Here is a 20,677-nt window from a genome sequence, read left to right as displayed (position 1 = left end):
GTGCTCTGGTCAGATGAAACCAAAATCGAACTTTTTGCCCACAATGCAAAACGATATGTTTGGCGTAAAAGCAACACAGCTCATCACCCTCAACACACCATCCCCACTGTCAAACATGGTGGTGGCAGCATCATGGTTTGGGCCTGCTTTTCTTCAGCAGGGACAGGGAAGATGGTTAAAATTGAGGGGAAGATGGATGCAGCCAAATACAGGACCATTCTGGATGAAAACCTGTTGGAGTCTGCAAGAGACCTGAAACTGGGATGGAGATTTATCTTCCAACAAGACAATGATCCCAAACATACAGCAAAATCTACAAAGGAATGGTTCACAAATAAACGTATCCAGGTGTTAGAATGGCCAAGTCAAAGTCCAGACCTGAATCCAATCGAGAATCTGTGGAAAGAGCTGAAAACTGCTGTTCACAAACGCTCTCCATCCAACCTCACTGAGCTTGAGCTGTTATGCAAGGAAGAATGGGCAAGAATTTCAGTCTCTCGATGTGCAAAACTGATAGAGACATACCCCAAGTGACTTGCAGCTGTAATTGCAGCAAAAGGTGGCTCTACAAAGTATTAACGCAAGGGGGGCGAATAATTTTGCACGCCCCACTTTTCATTTTTTTATTAGTTAAAAAAGTTTCAAAAATCCAATAGATTTCATTCCACTTCACAATTGTGTCCCACTTGTTGGTGATTCTTCACAAAAAATAAAAATGTTATATCTTTATGTTTGAAGCCTGAAATGTGGCAAAAGGTTGAAAAGTTCAAGGGGGCCGAATACTTTCGCAAGGCACTGTATATATATATATATATATATATATATATATATATAATACATATAACATATGTAAAAGCATATATACAGTGCCTTGAAAAAGTATCCATACCCCTTGACATTTTTCACATTTTGTCATGTTACAACCAAAAACGTAAATGTTTTTTATTGGGATTTTTTGTGATAGACCAACACAAAGTGGCACATAATTGTGAAGTAGAAGGAAAATGGTAAATGTTTTTTCTAAATGTTTTAAAAGAAATATCTGAAAAGTGTGGAGTGCATTTGTATTCAGCCCCCTTTACTCTGATACCCCTAACTAAAACCTAGTGGATCCAATTGCCTCCAGAAGTGTTCTAACTAGTAAATAGAGTCTCCCCGTGTGTAATTTTATCTCAATATAAATACAGCTGTTCTCTGAAGCCCTCAGAGGTTTGTTCAAGAACTTTAGTGAACAAACAGCTACATAAAGAACAATGAACACACCAGACAGGTCAAGGATAAAGTTGGGGAGAAGTTTAAAGCAGGGTTAGGTTATGAAAAAAAAATCCCAAGCTTTGAACATCTCATGGAGCACTGTTCAATTCATCATCCGAAAATGGAAAGAGTATGACACAACTGCAAACCTACCAAGAAATGTCCGTCCACCTAAACTGACAGGGCAGGCAAGGACAGCATTCATTACAGAAGCAGCCAAGAGGCCCATGGTAACTCTGGAGGAGCTGCAGAAATCCACAGCTCAGGTGGGAGAATCTGTCCACAGGACAACTATTAGTCATGCACTCCACAAATATGGCCTTTATGGAAGAGTGTCAAAAAGAAAGCCATTGTTGAAAGAAAGCCATAAGAAGTTCTGTTTGCAGTTTGCAAGAAGCCAAGTGGGGGACACAGCAAACAAGTGGAAGAAGGTGGTCAGATGAGACCAAAATGTAACTTCTTGGCCTAAAAGCAAAACGCTATGTATGGCGGAAAACAAACACTGCACATCACCTTGAACACAACATGCCTATTATGAAACATGGTAGTGGCAGCATCATGATGTGGGGATGCTTTTCTTAAGCAGGGACAGGGAAGCTGATCAGAGTTGATGTGAAGATGGATGGAGCCAAATACAGGGCAATCTTAGAAGAAACCTGTTAGAGTGTGCAAAAGACTAGGGACTGGGGTGGAAGTTCACCTTCCAGCAGGACAACGACCCTAAACATACAGCCAGAGCTACAATGGAATGGTTTAGATTAAATCATATTCCTGTCTTCTTGTTTTTGTACTTTCTTTACTCTACCTAAAACTAAAGTAAATATAATCCCTTTATAAACAATTATGTAATGTACAGAGTGCAGGGGTCGGGAGTAAGGATGATCTAAGATTCAGGCCGAACTGTGTTTTGCCTGAATCTGAGCATAATAGCAGGCTACCAGTCTAATCTGCTGCTACCATGGAATTTCCCACGTCACAGCTGCACCTAGCAAAGAGGTTGGAATATTTGTAACTTTATTGACCTAACCTGGCCATATGGCCATATTTGATAAATGCCATTGACCAGGCACCAGGAATATATAACATATAGGGTGCAGGGGTCATAAATGTGTTATGTACAAAATGCAAGGGCACAGGAGTTATGTAACCTACAGAGTTCATGGATCAGGAGTATGTAACATACTGAGAGCAGAGGTCATGAATATGTAACATGCTGAGTGCAGGAATCAGGTATATATAATGTACTGAGTGCAAGGGTCAGGCCAATGCACAGCACTCCCTTTAACTTTAACAACACACCCTTATTGTTAGTCCAATGGAATCCCCTATAGGACACTCTGAAAACATACTCATTAACACACACTGAAATACACACAGTCACATTTACACATAATGACACACACACTCACACAATGACATGCACTCATGCACAATGACACACACTCATTAGTTGTCACTTACCCCCCTGGCCAGTCAATCACTCTGCTGTCCTACTCTCTTTAGTTCCCCCTGTCCCTACTACTGCTGGAAAGCACAGGGGCAGTAGGGCTGAGGAGGAATAGCACACCTTGCTTAAGGCTGCCCCCCTTGTGTCTACACAGAACTGCAGTTCCCCATAGGCAATGTCGGCAGACGAGGCAACAAAGAACATGGCAACAAAGAACATGGATGCCAGTGGCCTCATCACCTAGGGGGTGAGATCGGACATGAGCATTGGGTGCCAGTGATAATAAGGTTCATGAATAGAGTCTTGTATTGGTAATAATCACTCATCTTTATGAAACTACCTTCCATGTGCTGTTATCCACATATGTTAATGTGTGTGTAGTACACCTCTTTTGTATAAGCCACTTCAATGATTATTTCATATTTTTGTCTTTGTTTACCTGCTTTGTGGTCACAGTACAACTTTTTTTAGTCATCATGCATAATGACACCTGCCATAACATTCTTAATAGGGTTGCACCGATACCACTTTATTAGGACCCAGTACAAGTACCGATACTTTTTTTTTCAAGTACTCGCCGATACCGATTACAATACTTTTTTAATGTCATGTGACAGTAGCACCGATGACGCGTGGACTGTGTCAGCAGTTTTTTCTTTTTCTTTTTTTACAATTTTATTTTTTACAACTTTTTTTACAATGCTTTTTTTTTTGGGGGGGGGGGTGGATTTTATTTTATTTTATTTTTTAATTATTGTTACAATTTAACCTTTTACATATTTATTTATTACAATTCTTTATTTTTATTTATTTTTTATCAGCCCTGTGGGGGCCCCTGACATCACCCTTTTGAGACACAGAAAGGTACTGAGGACAGAGATTCCCGTCTCTTTCTCAGCAGCTTCAGCTGCACTGGAGATGAATGGACAGGAGACAGAGGCTCCTCTCCATTCATAAACTGAAGTATCGTAAACACAATTATGAATGCACAGTGTCAGTGATCACTGACTCTTCATTTGGAATAGGAAGGAGCTGACAGATTTACTGGCTCCTTCCTCTGCTCTCCATCCCGAAAGATTGACACAGGGCAGAGAGGGGGGACTGGAGCGGGGGGGCCGAAACGGAGGACACAGAGGGGGGACCAGAGCAGGGGAACGGATCGGGAGGACCAGAGCGCAGTATACGGAGGGGGACCGGAGGAGCCTGGAAGAGGACACAGAGGGGGACTGGAGGAGTATACAGGGACAGTCAGGGGTGATCGAGCAGCGGTGGGGGGAGTTACAAGCACCGATCCTCCTGTATAGATTTCAATAAAGCAGCTGGAAACCGCGGAGGGGAGAGGAGGAGAAGCGGCTGTCAGCTACTTTATTGAAATCTAGGGGGACAGGGGGAATCGGTGCTTGTAACTCCCCCCACCGCCGCACTGATCAACCCTGACTGTCCAGGTATTGGAAAAAGCATCGGAGCATTTTCCTGACTACACGTACTTGGGCAAATACTCTGTATCAGCATTGGTAGTATTGGTATCTGTGCAGTCTGTGCAACCCTAATTCTTAATTAACATTGTATCAAAGAACTGCTAATGTTCACCCTGTGTGCATTCCTTGTTCTCAGACTCCAATGTCAGGTCATAGAGTTAAAGTAAATTTAACTATGCATTTACTATATCTGGTCTCCCACAGTACACACATCATAGAAATGCAATCATTTTAGTACCTTTTCTCTATCAGTGCCAGGTTAAATCTTGTAGGAGTAGTTTTCATTTTCCCACGATTGTCAGGCTGCAGGACCCCGACCCTCTGTCTTGACAGTGCTGATTGTCCCTGTTCTGATCACATGCACTCTCCCCCAAAAAATAAAAAATGCACACTGGGCATGTGCAGTCTGACTCCAGTAACTCTGTTCTGGAGTCAGTGAAAGAACATGAGGATCTGTGCAAACAGGATTAAACCGGCTTTTTACATAATGCAGAGAATTAACTCCTTAGGTTCCACAGTGAGTATAATAAGCATTCTTTACTGCATATACACACTGATTTTAATGTTGTGGGTTTAGTAACACTTCAAGCTTCAAATAAATTCACAAAAAAATACTTTAAAGTACCTGTGCTTTTCATATGGGCTAAAATTGGCTAAAGAATTAGTTCATTTGTTTTTTATTTTTATCAATTACTCATACTTCCCTTTCCTGCTACTCCTTACACTGTTAACCTGGGGTCTTGGAGCTTACACAGGGCTGAAGACCCTCCTCCACCCCATGTGACAGTGGCCGCTCATCAAGCACCAGTACTTTCACATGGGAGGAAGATGCACGAGTCACGTACTCCACTATACCATTAAGTACTTGGTATGTCTCTTCACTCAGAGTCAGGGAACAGTAAGTATTTTCTTACAGTGGATATATTAACAAAGTAAACCTGTTGCTTGACCCTGAAGCACTCTGCGTATACAGATTTATACTGTAGGATATACATACAGTATTAATGGTTCTTTTGTGTTATTCTTTTGCAGATGATGGCTCTAGTGTTGAAGATACAGATTTTAACTGGGATGAGTATCTAGAGGAAACAGCATCAAGTTCTGCACCACACACTTCTTTCAGACATGTATGTACTCTTTTTTTCTTTTTTTTTTCTTTTTGGTGTTAAAACACTAAACTATATGCTACATTAGAAAAACGTCAGCTAATACCTGGAAATTGCTATCACAAAGCAAATCAAAGATCAAAGCAAGATAGTTTACTTGCAAATTCAAAGAATTCTTGGTTAGCCTTTTATGTTTCTTGATACAATTTAATTTTCTAATGTTTCAGAATTTAGCTCATTGTGCTTTCAAACTAACAACTCTCTTTAGCATTATAAATGTCAGCACCTTATTTCAAATGAAAAATGCTATTCTTTCTGCTTTCTTAATTTCTTTAAATTAAATATTGGGTAATTTGCTATTGCAATGGATCTTTGAGGCCAAGTTATACTGTATATATAAATTTAATTGAGGTAGGGCCCTCCTCTAGTTAGGCTCCTAGGCTAAATTTTGTTTTTGGCTTTGCTGCAGTCAGTGGAGCAGTAATCTATTGCTTTTGTCTGGTCGGGTTTCCTAGTTAGGTAAATTAATTCTCACACCTGCTTCTGGGAGAAGCCTCCACAATATAGGGCAGGGGGAGTCAAATGCTCAGTACAAATATTTATCATGCTTTGGCCAATCCCTGGAAGAATGTATCCAGAAGGTTGTCTGGGAGGTGATATATGTTTGGGAAGCCTTCCCAGAATGTTCTTTCCCCTTCGAGGAGGTTTCAGTTCTTCTGGGAATGCTGCCTCTTGTAGGCAGTAAGAATGTATGGCAATATATAGATCAGGAGGTGCTGGGCTGAAGGCCTGGAGAAGATTACAAATTGATTTTGGCTGGAGGACACTGTTCTGAGTCTTGGTCTGGGGAAGGATCCTTTATCTACCTCACTGAGGAACTATTTGTGGAATCTGGATGACAGACAGCTTCTTGGACATTGTGAGTAAGACCTACTGGGGGACTTTGTCTGCCTTTGATTAGCCTTGGAGGCTGGGTGGCACCCTAACACTCTACGACATCCCGATTTGAATCCTGGTCACGTCTGTGACATAGTGTTTCGTATCCTCGGCACGACACAAGTCGATTCCAGTTGTCACACACATCACAAGCTTCCTGCAGCTCATGAGGCTCCTGCCACAAGCAACCAGTCATTACCATTCATACGGTTGCACTTACTCACAAACACAAACAATACTCCAGCTTTATAACGGCGACCCGAGTCGGCACAATTTGTCTTTGTTTTCGCCTCCCTGATGAGGCTACTTTCTTGCAATCATTGCAAGCACGTCTCCAGTGGCACACAATTCCGCCACTCACGTTTTCTTGTCTGTCATTTCTCCCTTAGGCCAGTTGTGTTCAGGTTGTTCCATCCTGCACTAGGTTGGACATGCTTTCTACAAAAAATAAAAAATAAATAAAAAAAATTAAAAATAAAAAGATGAAGGAAAAGAATAAAATAAAAAAAAGACGAAATAAAAAACAAACGAAAAAATAAAATAAATAATATATAATAATAATATGTATATATATATATCTATATATATGGATTTATAATAAGTTCTTCCAACAGACTCCTGCAACCCTGCCTTCCCCATGAGGTTCCTGCCACAAGCTCTCAGTTGCTGCTCATACCATTCATTACCCATTTACAGGCACCACAAGCTTCTTCTGCACAGCCTCCTTCTCGAGGTTCTCGAGGTACTAATACCACTCATTCACAGGCACCCCGAGCTTCTGCTACATGGCCTCCTTCTTGGGGTTCTTTGCCACAAGCTCTCAGTTGCCACTCATACCACTCATTACCTATTTTCAGGCACCACGAGCTTCTGCAGCACAGCCTTCCCCTTGAGGTTCCTGCCACAAGCTCTCAGTCGCCATTTATACCACTCATTTGCCCTTTCACACTTACAACTCATGAGAATTCTTAGGTCACAAATGCTGACATGCTTCAGCACGCCTCTTTTCTGTGTCAGCTCATTTATTTATGTCACTCGTTAGCATGGCCTTGGGTATCCCCATACATGTTCCACTTATCTCTACTGCTTGTTTTCGCTTCCCTTTGAGACTACTTTCTTGCAACACACGTTGCAAGCTCGTCTCCAGTGGCACTCAACCCAGCCACTCATGTTTTCTTGTCTGTCCTTCTCCATAGGTCAGTGAGGTCAAGTTGTTCCATCCTGCACTAGGTTGGAAGTTTTTCTCAAAGGTAATATGACATACATACATACAGGCAGGGCTTTGCATGCTTTTACCCAGGGGGGTTTTGTCAAGTTTTAGGGGGAGGGGGATGGGGTGGGCTTAGGGCTCTTCTTCACGCTAGGTTAAACCTGATCCTCCATGTTACCTTTTTTCAGGTTCCTGATCACCTGATTAGTCTTGGCCACAACTAGGACCTCTATTCTATCAGAGTCAGGTGGGTAGTACGTGGGACACTCTCCCACATCAATCTGCAGCACCCTTTATTCATCTTGATACCTCAAATACATAAATTGGGCTGCCAGTCTAACACTTAGCTCCTGTCACATTTTCTTTCTCCTACCTATTTTCTGAAGGACATCACCTTCAAACTATGCAGACACGGTTACTAAAGCGTTACTTGCTGACAGTGCAGGCGTTAGCAGGCCAACCATACGTCACCTACTATAGAATGCAACATTCCTACTTAGGCCACAACCAGACTACAGCTTCCCACCACAGTATGCCCTGGGGGTCTGGTTCACAGATCCGTGCATGACACTGACCAAGCAACCGAGCTACCGGTTATTTATCCAGTCACCTCCTGGCTAACCTCGGTTGCCCGGCACTCTTCGAGTTTTCTAAATTTCCACACTTCAGCATTTGCAGGAAAGCATCATGTTTTTCACAACACCTGTTGTTCCTTTTTCTGTGTTCCCTCCCCCTTGCTTCTTACTTATTCCTACGTACTTGGTCTCTACTCCTCTGTTTTCATTTTCCAAAAACTCTTCTTAAACATAAAAACCCTCTCTCCCCTCTTTTCGTTATAGCTGGAGTTATGTCACGGTCCGGCAGTGAGGACCTTGCCTGCGCCCCTCTGTCACCCACTGTGGGTTCAGAGCCAGCCAGCACTCGGTCCCTCAGGGGATGAACTATCCCCAAGTTCATGGCAGAGCTGCGGCATAGGGCCATTCCCTACCACGCCTCGGCCAGGAAAGCAGAATTATTCAGGCTGCTGTTCCCAACACCAGAAGCAGCTGCACCTGGCACCCAGAGGGTATCCCTGCAGTCCATCTCCTCAGCTCTCGCCCAGCTTCACACCATGATCAGCATGCTGACCACAGCAGTCTCCGACATGCAGGTGAGAGTAGGAGTCCTAGAGGTGCACCCAGCGGTAACCCCCCTAGACACAGTTGCAGCGTCGGTCTTGGCACTACCACCCACAGGTACGCTGGACACTAGTTCCACTATTTTTCATGCACGTCTCGTCCCTGCCGGCATCAGGAAGGACATCGTGGAAGGAAAGGATGATAACTCGGCCTCCCTGCTCATCTCGGTCCACGATCTGGCTGAGAATAAGTCCTACGCCTGGGGGGACGTGTCCATGGTTCTGAACACTAAAGACCTCAGGCTCAATTGCAAACTGACGATCACTGAGTTTGTGCTGGCCTTCGCCATTTTTAGAGACGTGTTATGCTCAGCCAACCCTGGCAGGAGGGAAGAGATGGATTTGTATCTCCATGCCGTGGCTAATTTAGGGTACAAATGCGAAGGCTTTGCGTTTTACAACTACCACTGCTCGTTTGCAGCCAGAGCTGCAGTCAAAATCCCCCAGTTCTCAACCAGCATGAATTGGAGCATCATGGACACTGAGTTGTTCTGCCGGCACTTTGCGGGTCTGCATTCCCTGCTTTGCGCCGCTTGCCAGTCCTTCCCGTACAGGGCAAACTGGTGCTCTAACACAGATGTCAGACAGTCCTTGACCTTCCTCTCTACCCCTAATGCCACTGAAGGCATGCCTGCCCTGTCCAGTTACTAGGCAAAACGCCTATCTGCAACTTTAACTATGGCACCTAAAGCTTCACCCATTGCCGACTGCTTCACATTTGTGTTAACTGTCATAGAGCTCATCCCAAGATTACATGCCCCCCCAGCGTCCCAACTCATCTTGCGTGAGTCAGGTGAATGTATGATGCCTGGAATTCTACCTTTCCTCTCACCCGTCACCCACATATGCACTATTCCTGGTGTGTGGGTTTATCTCCGAATTCCACACAGGGCTCATCACCCTACCCCACACCACCAATCAGTGCAGGAACCTCCACTCAGCCTCCACTTGTGAGCAGGCTATTGACAATCTGTTGCAGGCTGAGCTGGACCAGGGATTCATTATCAGCCCCTTCTCTGAGTCGCCATTGATGTCGACCCTGGTGCCAGACTGATGAGTCTTGGACACTGCCAGATGTAGGACAAAATGGTCTGCCAGATGGCACCTGCATAGCACCTGGCAACCGGGGGCCACTGTAAGTGAACTCACCGGCTTCCTATGAGTCAAATTCTTCCAGATCCACAATGAATGGTGTCCAGTAGGGGTTCTTGGCCATTTGTTATCACACATGCTGAACCAGTCTAGCCCCAGCCCATTGTTGCCTTTTCCATCCAGCCCACTAACAGCTAGCCAGTTCATCAGACATGTTCACATCCTCCTGGCTAATCTAGGCCTCAACCCTAACCAGTTTTCTGGGCACTCCCTCTGGATCGGAGCAGCCTCAGCCACCTCCTGGCACTGGGTGCTGGGTCCTGTTATCAGAAGATTAAGCAGATAAAAATCCACCTACTTTACCTGGTATATTCTGAATCCCCAGGTTGAGATGTCACAAGCCTTCACCAAGCTTGTCCAATAAATGTCATGTATACCAATACAGCATTTTTCACTATCCTGGTATTTTTGCCCCCTTTTTAGTGTTTTCTATTCTGTGAGCTATTCAGACAACACTTTGCAAATCAATAGAGTTTTGATTAACTCCCAGTGCTGTCCCTTTATTTCACAGTCTCCCATTGCTACCTTACAGAACATTGTAAAAAGATAAATAATCAGGTACTTGTACTAATTGTATTTTAAAATGTATGATTTTTTTATTGGATACAAAACTGTATGCTTTTTTTTTAAACTGAAAATTGTTTCCAATTTGTTGTTCCTTCTTGATGTTTAATAGGTGGAAATTAGTCTTCAGAGCAGCTTCCAACCAGGAATGAAACTGGAAGTGGCCAATAAGAATAATCCAGATACTTACTGGGTTGCAACTATCATTACAACATGTGGACAGTTACTTCTGCTGAGGTATTGTGGCTATGGAGAAGACCGCAGGGCAGACTTCTGGTGTGATGTCATGACTGCAGATCTACACCCTGTTGGTTGGTGTACACAAAATAACAAAGTCTTGATGCCTCCAGATGGTAAGACCAACAACTAATATTCATTTTCTGTACTGTGTTTTGTTTGTGCTTATCACACAGACAGATATTGCTTGTTACCAGTCATTTTAAACATGATTTTTTCAAAAATGGCAATCTCTTAAAAATGGAATCTGACCCTTTTAAATATATAGACTGATAGCACACTTTTCTGTCTATGGCCAAGCTGGGGTGATTTTGCTAGCTGGTGACACTTCCAAACTGCTGACAGAATGTTACCAGATTGGACTGCACCCTTCTTAGTCATAACTATATCAATAGAATGGTTCAGATGACTAATACCTCGCTGTGGTTTTGAGGGGATAAATTCCCCTGTTTTATAGTACTGTTATGACCTGTGAAAGCTAAGAAATGTATGTTTTTGCAGCCTGAGATGTAGAGCTAAAGTCATAAGCAGATTGCTGGTTGTCTTATTTGCTCTTCCAAAGTACCTTGGTATGCAGGAATATTGAAGCAAATTTTATAGAAATATGATTTTTTTGATTTTTTTTTTATAATATAGGGTTCAGTAACTATAAATAAAACTTACTTAAGGGCTCAACAAGCATCTGCAATGCATTATGTTTTAGGTAGTGCTTTTAGACTGTACGTCTATTGCTTGCACCTTTTGTGCTTAATGAATTTTGCTATGCAAAAAACATCCCTGTTCAGGACCATGAGCATACTGTATATCATACTTGGGTGTTGGAAAGAGCAGCACATGGAGTTATAATTTTCATCAGTAGTTTATTTATAAAAATCTATAGGAGTTTTTTATTGATAGGACAATGATAAAGCTGCCTGAGTATCAGAAATGTACATCTTTATTTCAGTGGTAGGCATAACAATAGAGCGTTAAGTTACAAATTGCAAACACAATACAATTTCCATATAATATTATGCTAAATAAATTATCTAATTGTAAATAGCGAGTTCAGGGTTGCGCTACGTGCAGAGTTTGGCTGTACACTACCTACATAGTGCAGAGTTCAGGGGTGAGCTACACAGAATGCAGAATTCAGGTGTTAGCTACACAGAGTGCAGAGTTCAGCCTTCTTCCACAGCTGCTTACCTCTGGATCCCCCATCCACATCTCACTTTCACCCCTCTTCAGCTCTGACCTCTGCATGCAATCCCACCAACCACCACCCCCTTATTCTCTCCCCCTCCTTAAAAGCTCCACCATCATCCACATGTCCAACTTTTGCTGATGTGTTAAGCTGAAGCACCCAGCCGGCTTTAGTACCTTTCCTCACACTGCAGTTCGCCCTGTCTTTCTCACTTGCAGGCAGATCATCCAGTGGGGGTGTTGGCATCTGAACTGCACCCAGAAAACCCACATCTCCCTTTTCCCCATCCTGCATTCAGTGGGAGCTGCTCAGGAGATCAGATCTGTGGGAGCTTTTGGGAGACAAGCTGGACTTCAGTGTTTACAAGTGATGGTGGTGAGCAGAGGGCCTCAGCCAGAGGTGGTGGAACTAAGTTCCACCAAGTTCCAGCTGAAAAAAGCCATGATTTTCACAACAGTTTTGTAAACCTTTGCAAAAGATGTCAAGTTTTCTACCTAAAATACATGAGCCATTAGGAAATGGACTAAATCATATTTTAAAATGGCACTGTGCTACGTCTGAGCAGGGACACATTTATAAATAATCCACAGTTTTATAGTAAGTCTATCTGCATGCTTTTGTTTTGCATTGCTTTGCCATGTTAATAAATCTCCTCTATTGACCTGCCTCTCTTTCAAAATAAAATAGGTTGTTTGGTTTTTATTTTATTACTAAAATATATAATTTAACTTTTTACCAAAACAAACACAGAGAAAGATGCATAATGTATTCCTTATGTCTGGTTACCTTTTAGGGTATGTTGTGGTTGCGTTTTATCACTGCCACTGGTGTGCTATGACATCACACTGTTTAATTTTTTTTAAACTTTATTAAAAAGTCACAAGATTACATTTCATTCATTTGTGCACCGTTGTGCACGTGTTATGATACAGTGTAGTGCATTGTAACATACTGTCTGCATAAAAATGCATCATGTCCTACTTTTTTCAGTGCACACCATTGCAGCACAGTGGCGTGATCTGAACTAATAGGACTCAAGGCAAGTTGCCCTGTCTATGCATTGGACAAGGTTGCCCGGTGCAGCCCAATCTATATGGTGTGAATTGGCCCTAAGAGTACTAACTCACACTCCTTACCTTGATGTCAAAGCTAATAGTTATCAATTAAGAGATGTTCATACTATGTTCCTACTATGACCAGGACAATGATGCATCTGTACACATTTACCAACAGTACAAAAAACATGGAAATGCAATTATTTTAGTAAATATAAACTTCTAAATACCTTTTCTCATCATCAGTATAAAGTAGTCTTATGACGTCTATCAGTGGTTGGTTAAAGCCTGTAGGAGGAGTTTTCATTATACGCTGACTGTCCTATTAGGCTACAGGACCCCAGACCCTCTGTTTTGATAGTGCTGATTGGCCGATCACATGCACCCTCCCAAGATAAAAAAAAAAAAAACTCTCCAGCAATACACACCTAACTGAGCATGTGCAGAGTACCCCCAAGGCTTTGTACTATCGGCAGATGAATTAGGGACAGTGGAAAAAGGGGAGGATCAGAGAAGACAGGATCAAACAGCCTTTTTATACAATGCAGAGGATTAATCCCTTAGGTTTCACAGCAAGTATAAAAAACATGCTTTACTGTAAATACAGACTGATTTTACAGTAGTGGGTTTAGTAACACTTTAACCCTTATTGTGCCAAGGTAAGAGGATCTGTGGGTCCAATAAAATTGACAATTACTGCTTATAGAAGATAAATAAATACAGAGATAGATAGATAGATAGATAGATAGATAGATAGATAGATAGATAGTAAGAGCCACATTTTCTTTATTTATTATGTTTCTTGAAGCCATTAGTGACAGTTGTGGGTAACTAATAAAGATATTAGAGATACTTGTTTTGGCAGTGAGAGTCTTCCAGTCTCGAAAAAATGCAATGCCTTTTTGTAGCTCTGCTGTTTTAATAAGAAAGAATCTTGACTTAATCTTGCTTTGTCTTATTTAACATCGAGAAGATTTAATATACAGAATTTGTCTTTTCCTGTCTAAAGTCAAAAGTGAACCGGGTGCAGGAATGCCAGGAAAGAGCCAAAGCTTCCCACTGATTACTGTGCTAGAAGATAGTTATTGCTTTGCTGCCTGAGGGAAGAGCAGTTCATAGAGAACGTGGAAGCCACCCTGTCGTGTTCTTGAAAAGTGATTTCATGTGCAGCGTTGAGCCTCAGAGGGTTGACTTCGCTAAAGATAGATTGAAGAAAGGGAAAGTAGCTGAAGCTGTTGATTGTTGGCTAAAGGCAACGATCTGCCATGCTAGCTGCATAATTTCAAATGAGGATGATTTGGTTCTTGTACGACACGAAATATATTTTTTGGAATGTAAACATTTAAAACTTAAACAGTTTGTCCTTCCAGTGCTGTAAACAGCTGCTGCATCTACTTATAGTACTAAAGGCAATCATGTATTTTACTAATGAAATCTGTATTTACATCTGAAAATGTGGTAATTATAATTACAAAAATTAGAGCGTTTATGTTTACAAAATAAGTACGAACCTACTGTACATGCACTATTTTTTGTGGATTTCAATCTAGTTCAGAAAACATCAGTATCCAAATACACTAGTGAGCCTATTTTCTGCATTTAAAGTGTCAAAGGGAGGAGCCAATCAAATTCTACCTTTAATATATATGAGTGGAAGATTTGGGTTGGTTTCTAAGGTGCCACTGACAGTTTGTATTTCATACGTTGTTATGGATCATGTGACAGAGAACTTCTCATTTTCACCTGAAAAGAGAAGGTTTTTATAGACTTGTTTTTAAAGGTTTAAAGTTTTTCATGGACTTTATTGCATGCATGGACTGTTACAGCTCCCCGACATATAATCCATAGAGCTGTTTCCCCTAAACTTGCCCAGTCCCACTGCTACCCCTGTTTTTATCTGGAACTTAAGTCCATCACATTTTCCTTTTTTGTAGTGCATAGATAAAGATTATATTAGCCTTTGTACACATGGTTGGACATTCTGACGGAAAATGTTGAATCAGACCGTGTTGTCGGATAATCCAACAGTGTGTGGGCTCCATCGGACTGTTTCCGTCGGAATATCTGACGGACAAAGTTTTAGAGCTGGGCTGTGAAACTTTCCAACAACATGATCCGATCGGACTTTGTCCGATTGTGTGTAGAGAATTCCGATCGGACAAAATGCCACGCATGCTCAGATCAAATTCCTAGACCAAAGCTATTGGCCACTAGCCTGAACGTAGTCCCGTCATAACAAGATAACGTCATCACATTGCGTCCGATAGGATTTTCCAACAACTTTGTCCGACCGTGTGTATGCAACACAAGTTTCGGACAAAATCCGTCGGACAAAATCTAACGGATTTTGTTGTCGGAATGTCCTACCGTGTGTACAAGGGCTAAGTGTTTTTTTTTTACTATATTCTTCTCTCAGTATTTGTGTTTATCCCTTTCTGACATTGTCCACACGCCAGATTTTTTACCTGCATTTAGTTATTTTCTTTTTAACGAAACAACAGTCTATTTAGCATATATAACATATAATAACATCAACATCAATAACACAATTGTTGTAGTGTAGGGTGTTTCAAAAGGAACTACGACCAAGTGCTTAGAAACTGCTGCAATCTAGGTTGGCGACATTTCCTAGAAAATGTCAACAATACCTTCCCAATAATTAGGCTTCTCAGAATCATTTTATTAAGCAGGAAAAGGATCTGTGTGTAGATGTTATCAATTCTTTAGATCTCATAAGGTCTGTAAACATTTTCTTAGAAATGTAGCAGCTCTTTGTAATTCCACTGTCTGTCTGGAACTAAAAAGCATAAATTAAATACAATGATTTGAAATATTGAATTTAAAGTAGGCACTTGAGCTAGCTGTTATGGTTGAAAATGACCCCCACTTATATTAAAATCAAATCAAATCCAGGTTGTTAATAATTTGTCTATGGTGTTATTTTAATTACTTTATTCTGATAATAACTATTTTATGTGGCATTACTTACTAAACTGATATCAACCACATTAAATTTAATTGGATTTGATTCTACCACTATTATTATGTGAAATTCACATTTTTGTCTTTTTTATTGTTTCAGTAATTGAGGCATATTTGTATTTACTCTTTATCGTTTTCAACAACTTTACACATGCTAAAAAAATTAAAGCTACAATTTATTACCTTAAATGCTCCCTTTTAATGCTCGCTTTCATACAGAAGCACATAGGTTGTGCAGTCATCTGCTCGTCATATAGATGAAATTGTGCAACTGGCAGTGAGTAACAAAGATTTTATGTTGACATGAAAATAAGGTTGTGGTCAATGTCAGATGAAGTGATTATAGGAAGGTCAATTTTGGACTGTCGCTACGTACTAAGCTGTATTTCTCTTGGTAGAATAGATGATTGTCTGGGTTATAAAAGAATCAAGTTACAACCCTTGGGCAATGTGATATATACTTTAACAACAACATGTTCCTGAATTCTGAAAGACCATTATTAGATTTGTGGTTTTCACCAAGTCTTCATACAGTATTAGAATGTGATCCCAGCACAAGTGACCTTGCTGTGCTTCACTTTAGGTACAATTAATTCTGACTTCAAAAGGCTTGACATTGTTTCTTGGTGTAAAGCTAGTCAGGGAGTGCGGTGGTTTAGTGAATGAAAACATTAGATTTGAAAACATTCAGAGATCTGAAGTGGAGGTGTAAAATTAAGGTTATGGCTCAGCATTTGATATGACCTTGTGTAAATCTTAGCAGTGAATCGTGTTTCGAAGTCTTGTTATATCGCACCTGTGGCTGGTAAGCCCGTATATAATGTGATATTATTAAAAATCAAGTTGTCTGGTCATAATGGCTTGTTTATTCTGTTGTGTGTGACATGTTAAAACATATATATATTTTTTTCATCTGCAAAAAATATATCTTAATATAGTTCAAATTAAATTTTTAATGCACAAACTGCAAATAGCTCTTAGAGTCTTAAAAGGCAGAAGTTTTGTTAAAGTGATTCCTTTTAAAGGCTATGTGAATATAAAATATTTACACATAACTGGCAACATGTTTGCTAGTGAAACTGCTTTTTTGTTATATTATTTTTTTTTACACTTATGAAAAGGAGCTTTTTATGTTTTGTTTTTTGTTTTGGAGACCAAATTTTTTTAAAGTAAAAACAAGAAGTATGGGATTTTTTTTGGGGGGGGGGGGGGGGGCGGGAATCGTACTTACCTAGGTGAATGCAGAATTGATGCTCCATCTGTCCCCCTGAGAACCGATCGATCAAACACAGCCGATCACCCGGTTCTCAGATTTCCCTGAACAGAGAACGGGTGACTGCCACTCTCTGCTTTGCCCTCCCCCCCCCCCCCCACATGCTCACTGGAGCTGTGGAGGGGATGGGAGCAGCCAGCTCAGGCACTCAGTGACTCGTTGAGAGGCTGAGCCGGGTGCCGATCCAGGTGTGTGGGCGGATCCCGACCATATGGTCGGGACTTTTCCAGAGACTGGAGACTGGCTATGTGATATCAGCCGACAGCGGGCTTCAGAACGAACTGCACTCCTGTGATCCACAGTAGAAGTACAGCTAAACAAGCTATGGCTGTACTTCTCCCTTAAAGATAGTAAGCATTTACTTATAAAGAAAGAAATATTGAGTTTTTCGAAAAGTAAATTAACAGGTTCCATACTAGGAACTAGCAATTGTGAAGGCATGCAGGAGTAGAAATAAATTGATTGGTTTAGCCCTGTAACCACACAGTAAGCGCTCTTTTCATGCAAGATTGAGTATCAGCATTGTTAGAATGTTCCTAGAACGTGCACAAAAAAATGGATTCCATTATGGAAAAATCTGTCCACCCAAAATTGATTTCAGTTTTTTTAGATGCTGGAAGATTTCACTACAGTACTCTACTTTAATTTGACCCTTTAACTGCAATTATATACACATATTAATTTATGTGTAATGTTTTCTGGTGTTAAAAAATTGTGTTTACCTGGGATTATTGCCCAGCCAAATTGTTTAGTTGCCAAAATGATAATATACTTAGTTTTAGCATGAAAATTGCTTTTTTTTCCAGAGAATTACTTAAAACTCCCAGAAAAATTATAGAAGTTTGTTATATTTTAGGATCACACTAAATATTAACTAATCTGAATTCTGAGCTGAAACTAACCTCTGTGGCTATTAATAAGTTTGATCATCAGAACCCATAGAAGGTTCATTAGTTTATATTAAATTATGCACAAATCCCAGAAGAATTTGATTTGATTCCACCTGGTAAAGGGCGGAGTATATATTTATTACAGGTACTTATATAACACCATCAATTTACACAGCGCTTTATTTATATATATTATACATTCATGTCAGTCATGCCCTCAAGGAGCTTACAATCTAAGGTCCGTGACTCAGACAGGGGCCTATTAACCTACCAGCGTGTCTTTGGAGTGTGAGAGGAAACTGGAATATTCATAGGAAACCCATACAGGCACAGGGAAAACATGCAGACTCCAGGCTGAGATTGGGATTTGAAGCCACAACCCTAGTGCTGCCAGGTGGAAGTGCTAACCACTTGGTCACTGTGGTCTAAAAAACAGGCAGCTTTGGTGCCTTTCATCAATTCTGTTGAGTTTAAAAAGGATTGCAATATTTTTAAAGAAGCCACACTGAAACATCACATTTAAATTGTCTGTATTGGCATTGCCCACTCAATTAGACATTGATTGTGTACAGGTGCATTCTCAGTTGTGAAGTGACAGGCAAGCACTCAGTAATTACCAATTGTGACAGATTGTGGAAGATTAAAGTAATATTTCAGGGTATTTTGTTTCAAATAATAAACATGTTACACTTATCTGCTCTCTGCAATAGTTTTGCACAGAGCAGCCCCTATCATCCTATTTTCAGGTCCCCTGCCGGTGCCCTGGGCCCCCCCCCCCAGAAAAAGTGCCCCCATATCAACCCGCTTGCTATGAGGGGACTCATGTGTGCATCATTATTATTATATAGCGCCAACAGTTTACGCAGCGCTTTACAATGTATAGTGAGGGGGGACAACACAATTACAGTACAGTTCAATAGAAAATGTACTGGAGGGCCCTGTTCGTATAGCTTACATTCTAAAGGGAGGGGGTTTTGGTACAAAAGGTAATAGCTGCAGAGAATGATTTGATGGGGGTGGCATGTGTGCTTGCTCCCGAGCCCTGCTCTGTGTCCATATGACACACAGAGCGGGGCTTGTCCCCGCCCCCCGCAGGAGCCAATGAGGAGCGAGAGAGCCGAGGGAGCCTCAGCTCTTGTGCCCATTGCTGGATTGAGATCCGGTTCAGTTATGTATTGGGGGGGGCTGTGGGGAAAACTGCACGCAGGAGGTTTTTTTTACCTTAGTACATAGAATGTAGTAAAGGTATAAAGCTTTCTGCCTTTAGAACCATTTTTATTTTAATTCTTTATTTATATAAAGGATGGCAGAGAATACATAATTACATCACATTTCAACAATCACAAATACGTTCTTTTTATACGTCATTACATTTTATGTTGGCTTAGAATACCTCAATCTTTACACAGACATTCGCAGTTTATACCCTTGTAGTTTACCAAAGTTGAAATCTAAGTACCGCAGAGCTTGTTCCTGTGTTCTCCTTCCTTACCTAAGTCTCTAAGCCTCCCTTTAATTCCTTTTACTAAATACCTCAAACTCCACAAAACAAAACAAAACAACCCCCCCCCCCTTCTCCCCATCCACAGCGAGATAAAGGGGGTCCTGTGTATTTATAGACTCCCCATACAAGCGAACCTCACTCCTCCATTCTATCTTTCATCTTTCTCTTCCCTTCCTCTGAATATACAAATTATATTTAATTTAGAAGCATTTTAACCCATTCAATACTGGGCTCTTTTACCCCCTTCCTGCCCAGGCCAATCTTCAGCTTTCAGTGCTGTCGCATTTTGAATGACAATTGCTCGGTCATGCGACACTGTACTCCTATGAAATTTTTATCTTTTTTTCCCCATAAATAGAGCTTTCTTTTGGTGGTATTTGATCACCACTGGCTTTTTTATTTTTTGCTCTACAAATAAAGAAATACCGAAAATGTTGAAAAAAAAACGCTTTTCTTTGTTTCTGTTATAAAATTTTGTAAATAAGTACGTTTTCTCCTTCACTGATGGACACTGATGAAGCAGCACTGGTGAGGCGGCACTGATGGGAACTGATAAGGAGGCGCTGATAGGCAGCACTGATAAGTGGCACTGATGAGAACGGATGGGCGGCAATGATGGGCACTGATGGGCAATGATGGGTACTGAAGGATGGCACTGATAGATTGCACTTATAGGCAGCATTGATGAGGAGGTACTGACAGGCATTACTGATGGCCACTGACTGGCATTAGTGATGGGCACTGATTGGCATCCCTGATGGCCATTGATTGGCATCACATGTGGGTGCAGGTTTTTGTTTATAAATATGTATTTTACATTCATCAATAAATACTTTTTTAAATCAAAAAGGTATTCCGGAAGGGAACTAGTTAAGTATACAAATCACACCTTTACTAGTTAATTAAAGGGCAGGTTTGTCGGGCCAGTTGCTGAACCAAGTGCTCATCCCTACTGATAATTTTAACACCATTGCAACAGGTTGGGATAAAATATAAACATTTTACTTAGTCATGTAAGGATGCCAGAGAGACACAGTTATATTTTCTAACATAAATCTTTATGCCTTGAGCAGATACCCATGAAGGGCCACCATTAGAAAGAGATAAAGTCTTTATACAGTCTACCTGACAGGACCTCCCTAGTCAACCCAATCACCTGACATTGAAATGGCAATTATATTTTGAAGTCATGCACCCCTGAAAAAGAGAAAAAAAAAGCTGATCTATCT

The 20,677-nt window shown here is 41.1% G+C and overlaps 1 protein-coding gene across 6 annotated transcripts in view; it reads left to right on the top strand.

The window, feature by feature from the left end:
* The window catches only part of SFMBT2 (Scm like with four mbt domains 2), a 267,599-nt gene that overhangs the window by 127,845 nt on the left and 119,077 nt on the right, over nt 1–20,677 (top strand). For 5 of the 6 annotated variants that reach the window (XM_077469284.1, XM_077469285.1, XM_077469283.1 and 2 more), the window contains exons 3-4: nt 5,212–5,306; nt 10,437–10,677. In XM_077469284.1, coding sequence (XP_077325410.1) covers nt 5,212–5,306; nt 10,437–10,677 — 336 coding nt within the window. Of the gene's footprint in view, nt 1–5,211; nt 5,307–7,619; nt 7,679–10,436; nt 10,678–20,677 lie in introns of those variants that run through there. The other variant, XM_077469288.1, reaches the window with a different exon arrangement.

Source organism: Lithobates pipiens, unplaced genomic scaffold, assembly GCF_037356315.1.
Source record: "Lithobates pipiens isolate NorthernLeopardFrog02 unplaced genomic scaffold, aLitPip1_a1.2 Scaffold_8, whole genome shotgun sequence".
In the NCBI taxonomy this organism is placed as follows: Eukaryota; Metazoa; Chordata; class Amphibia; order Anura; family Ranidae; genus Lithobates; species Lithobates pipiens.
The sequence above is the reverse complement of the archived record's forward strand: the minus strand, read 5'-3'. Positions and strand labels throughout refer to the sequence as shown.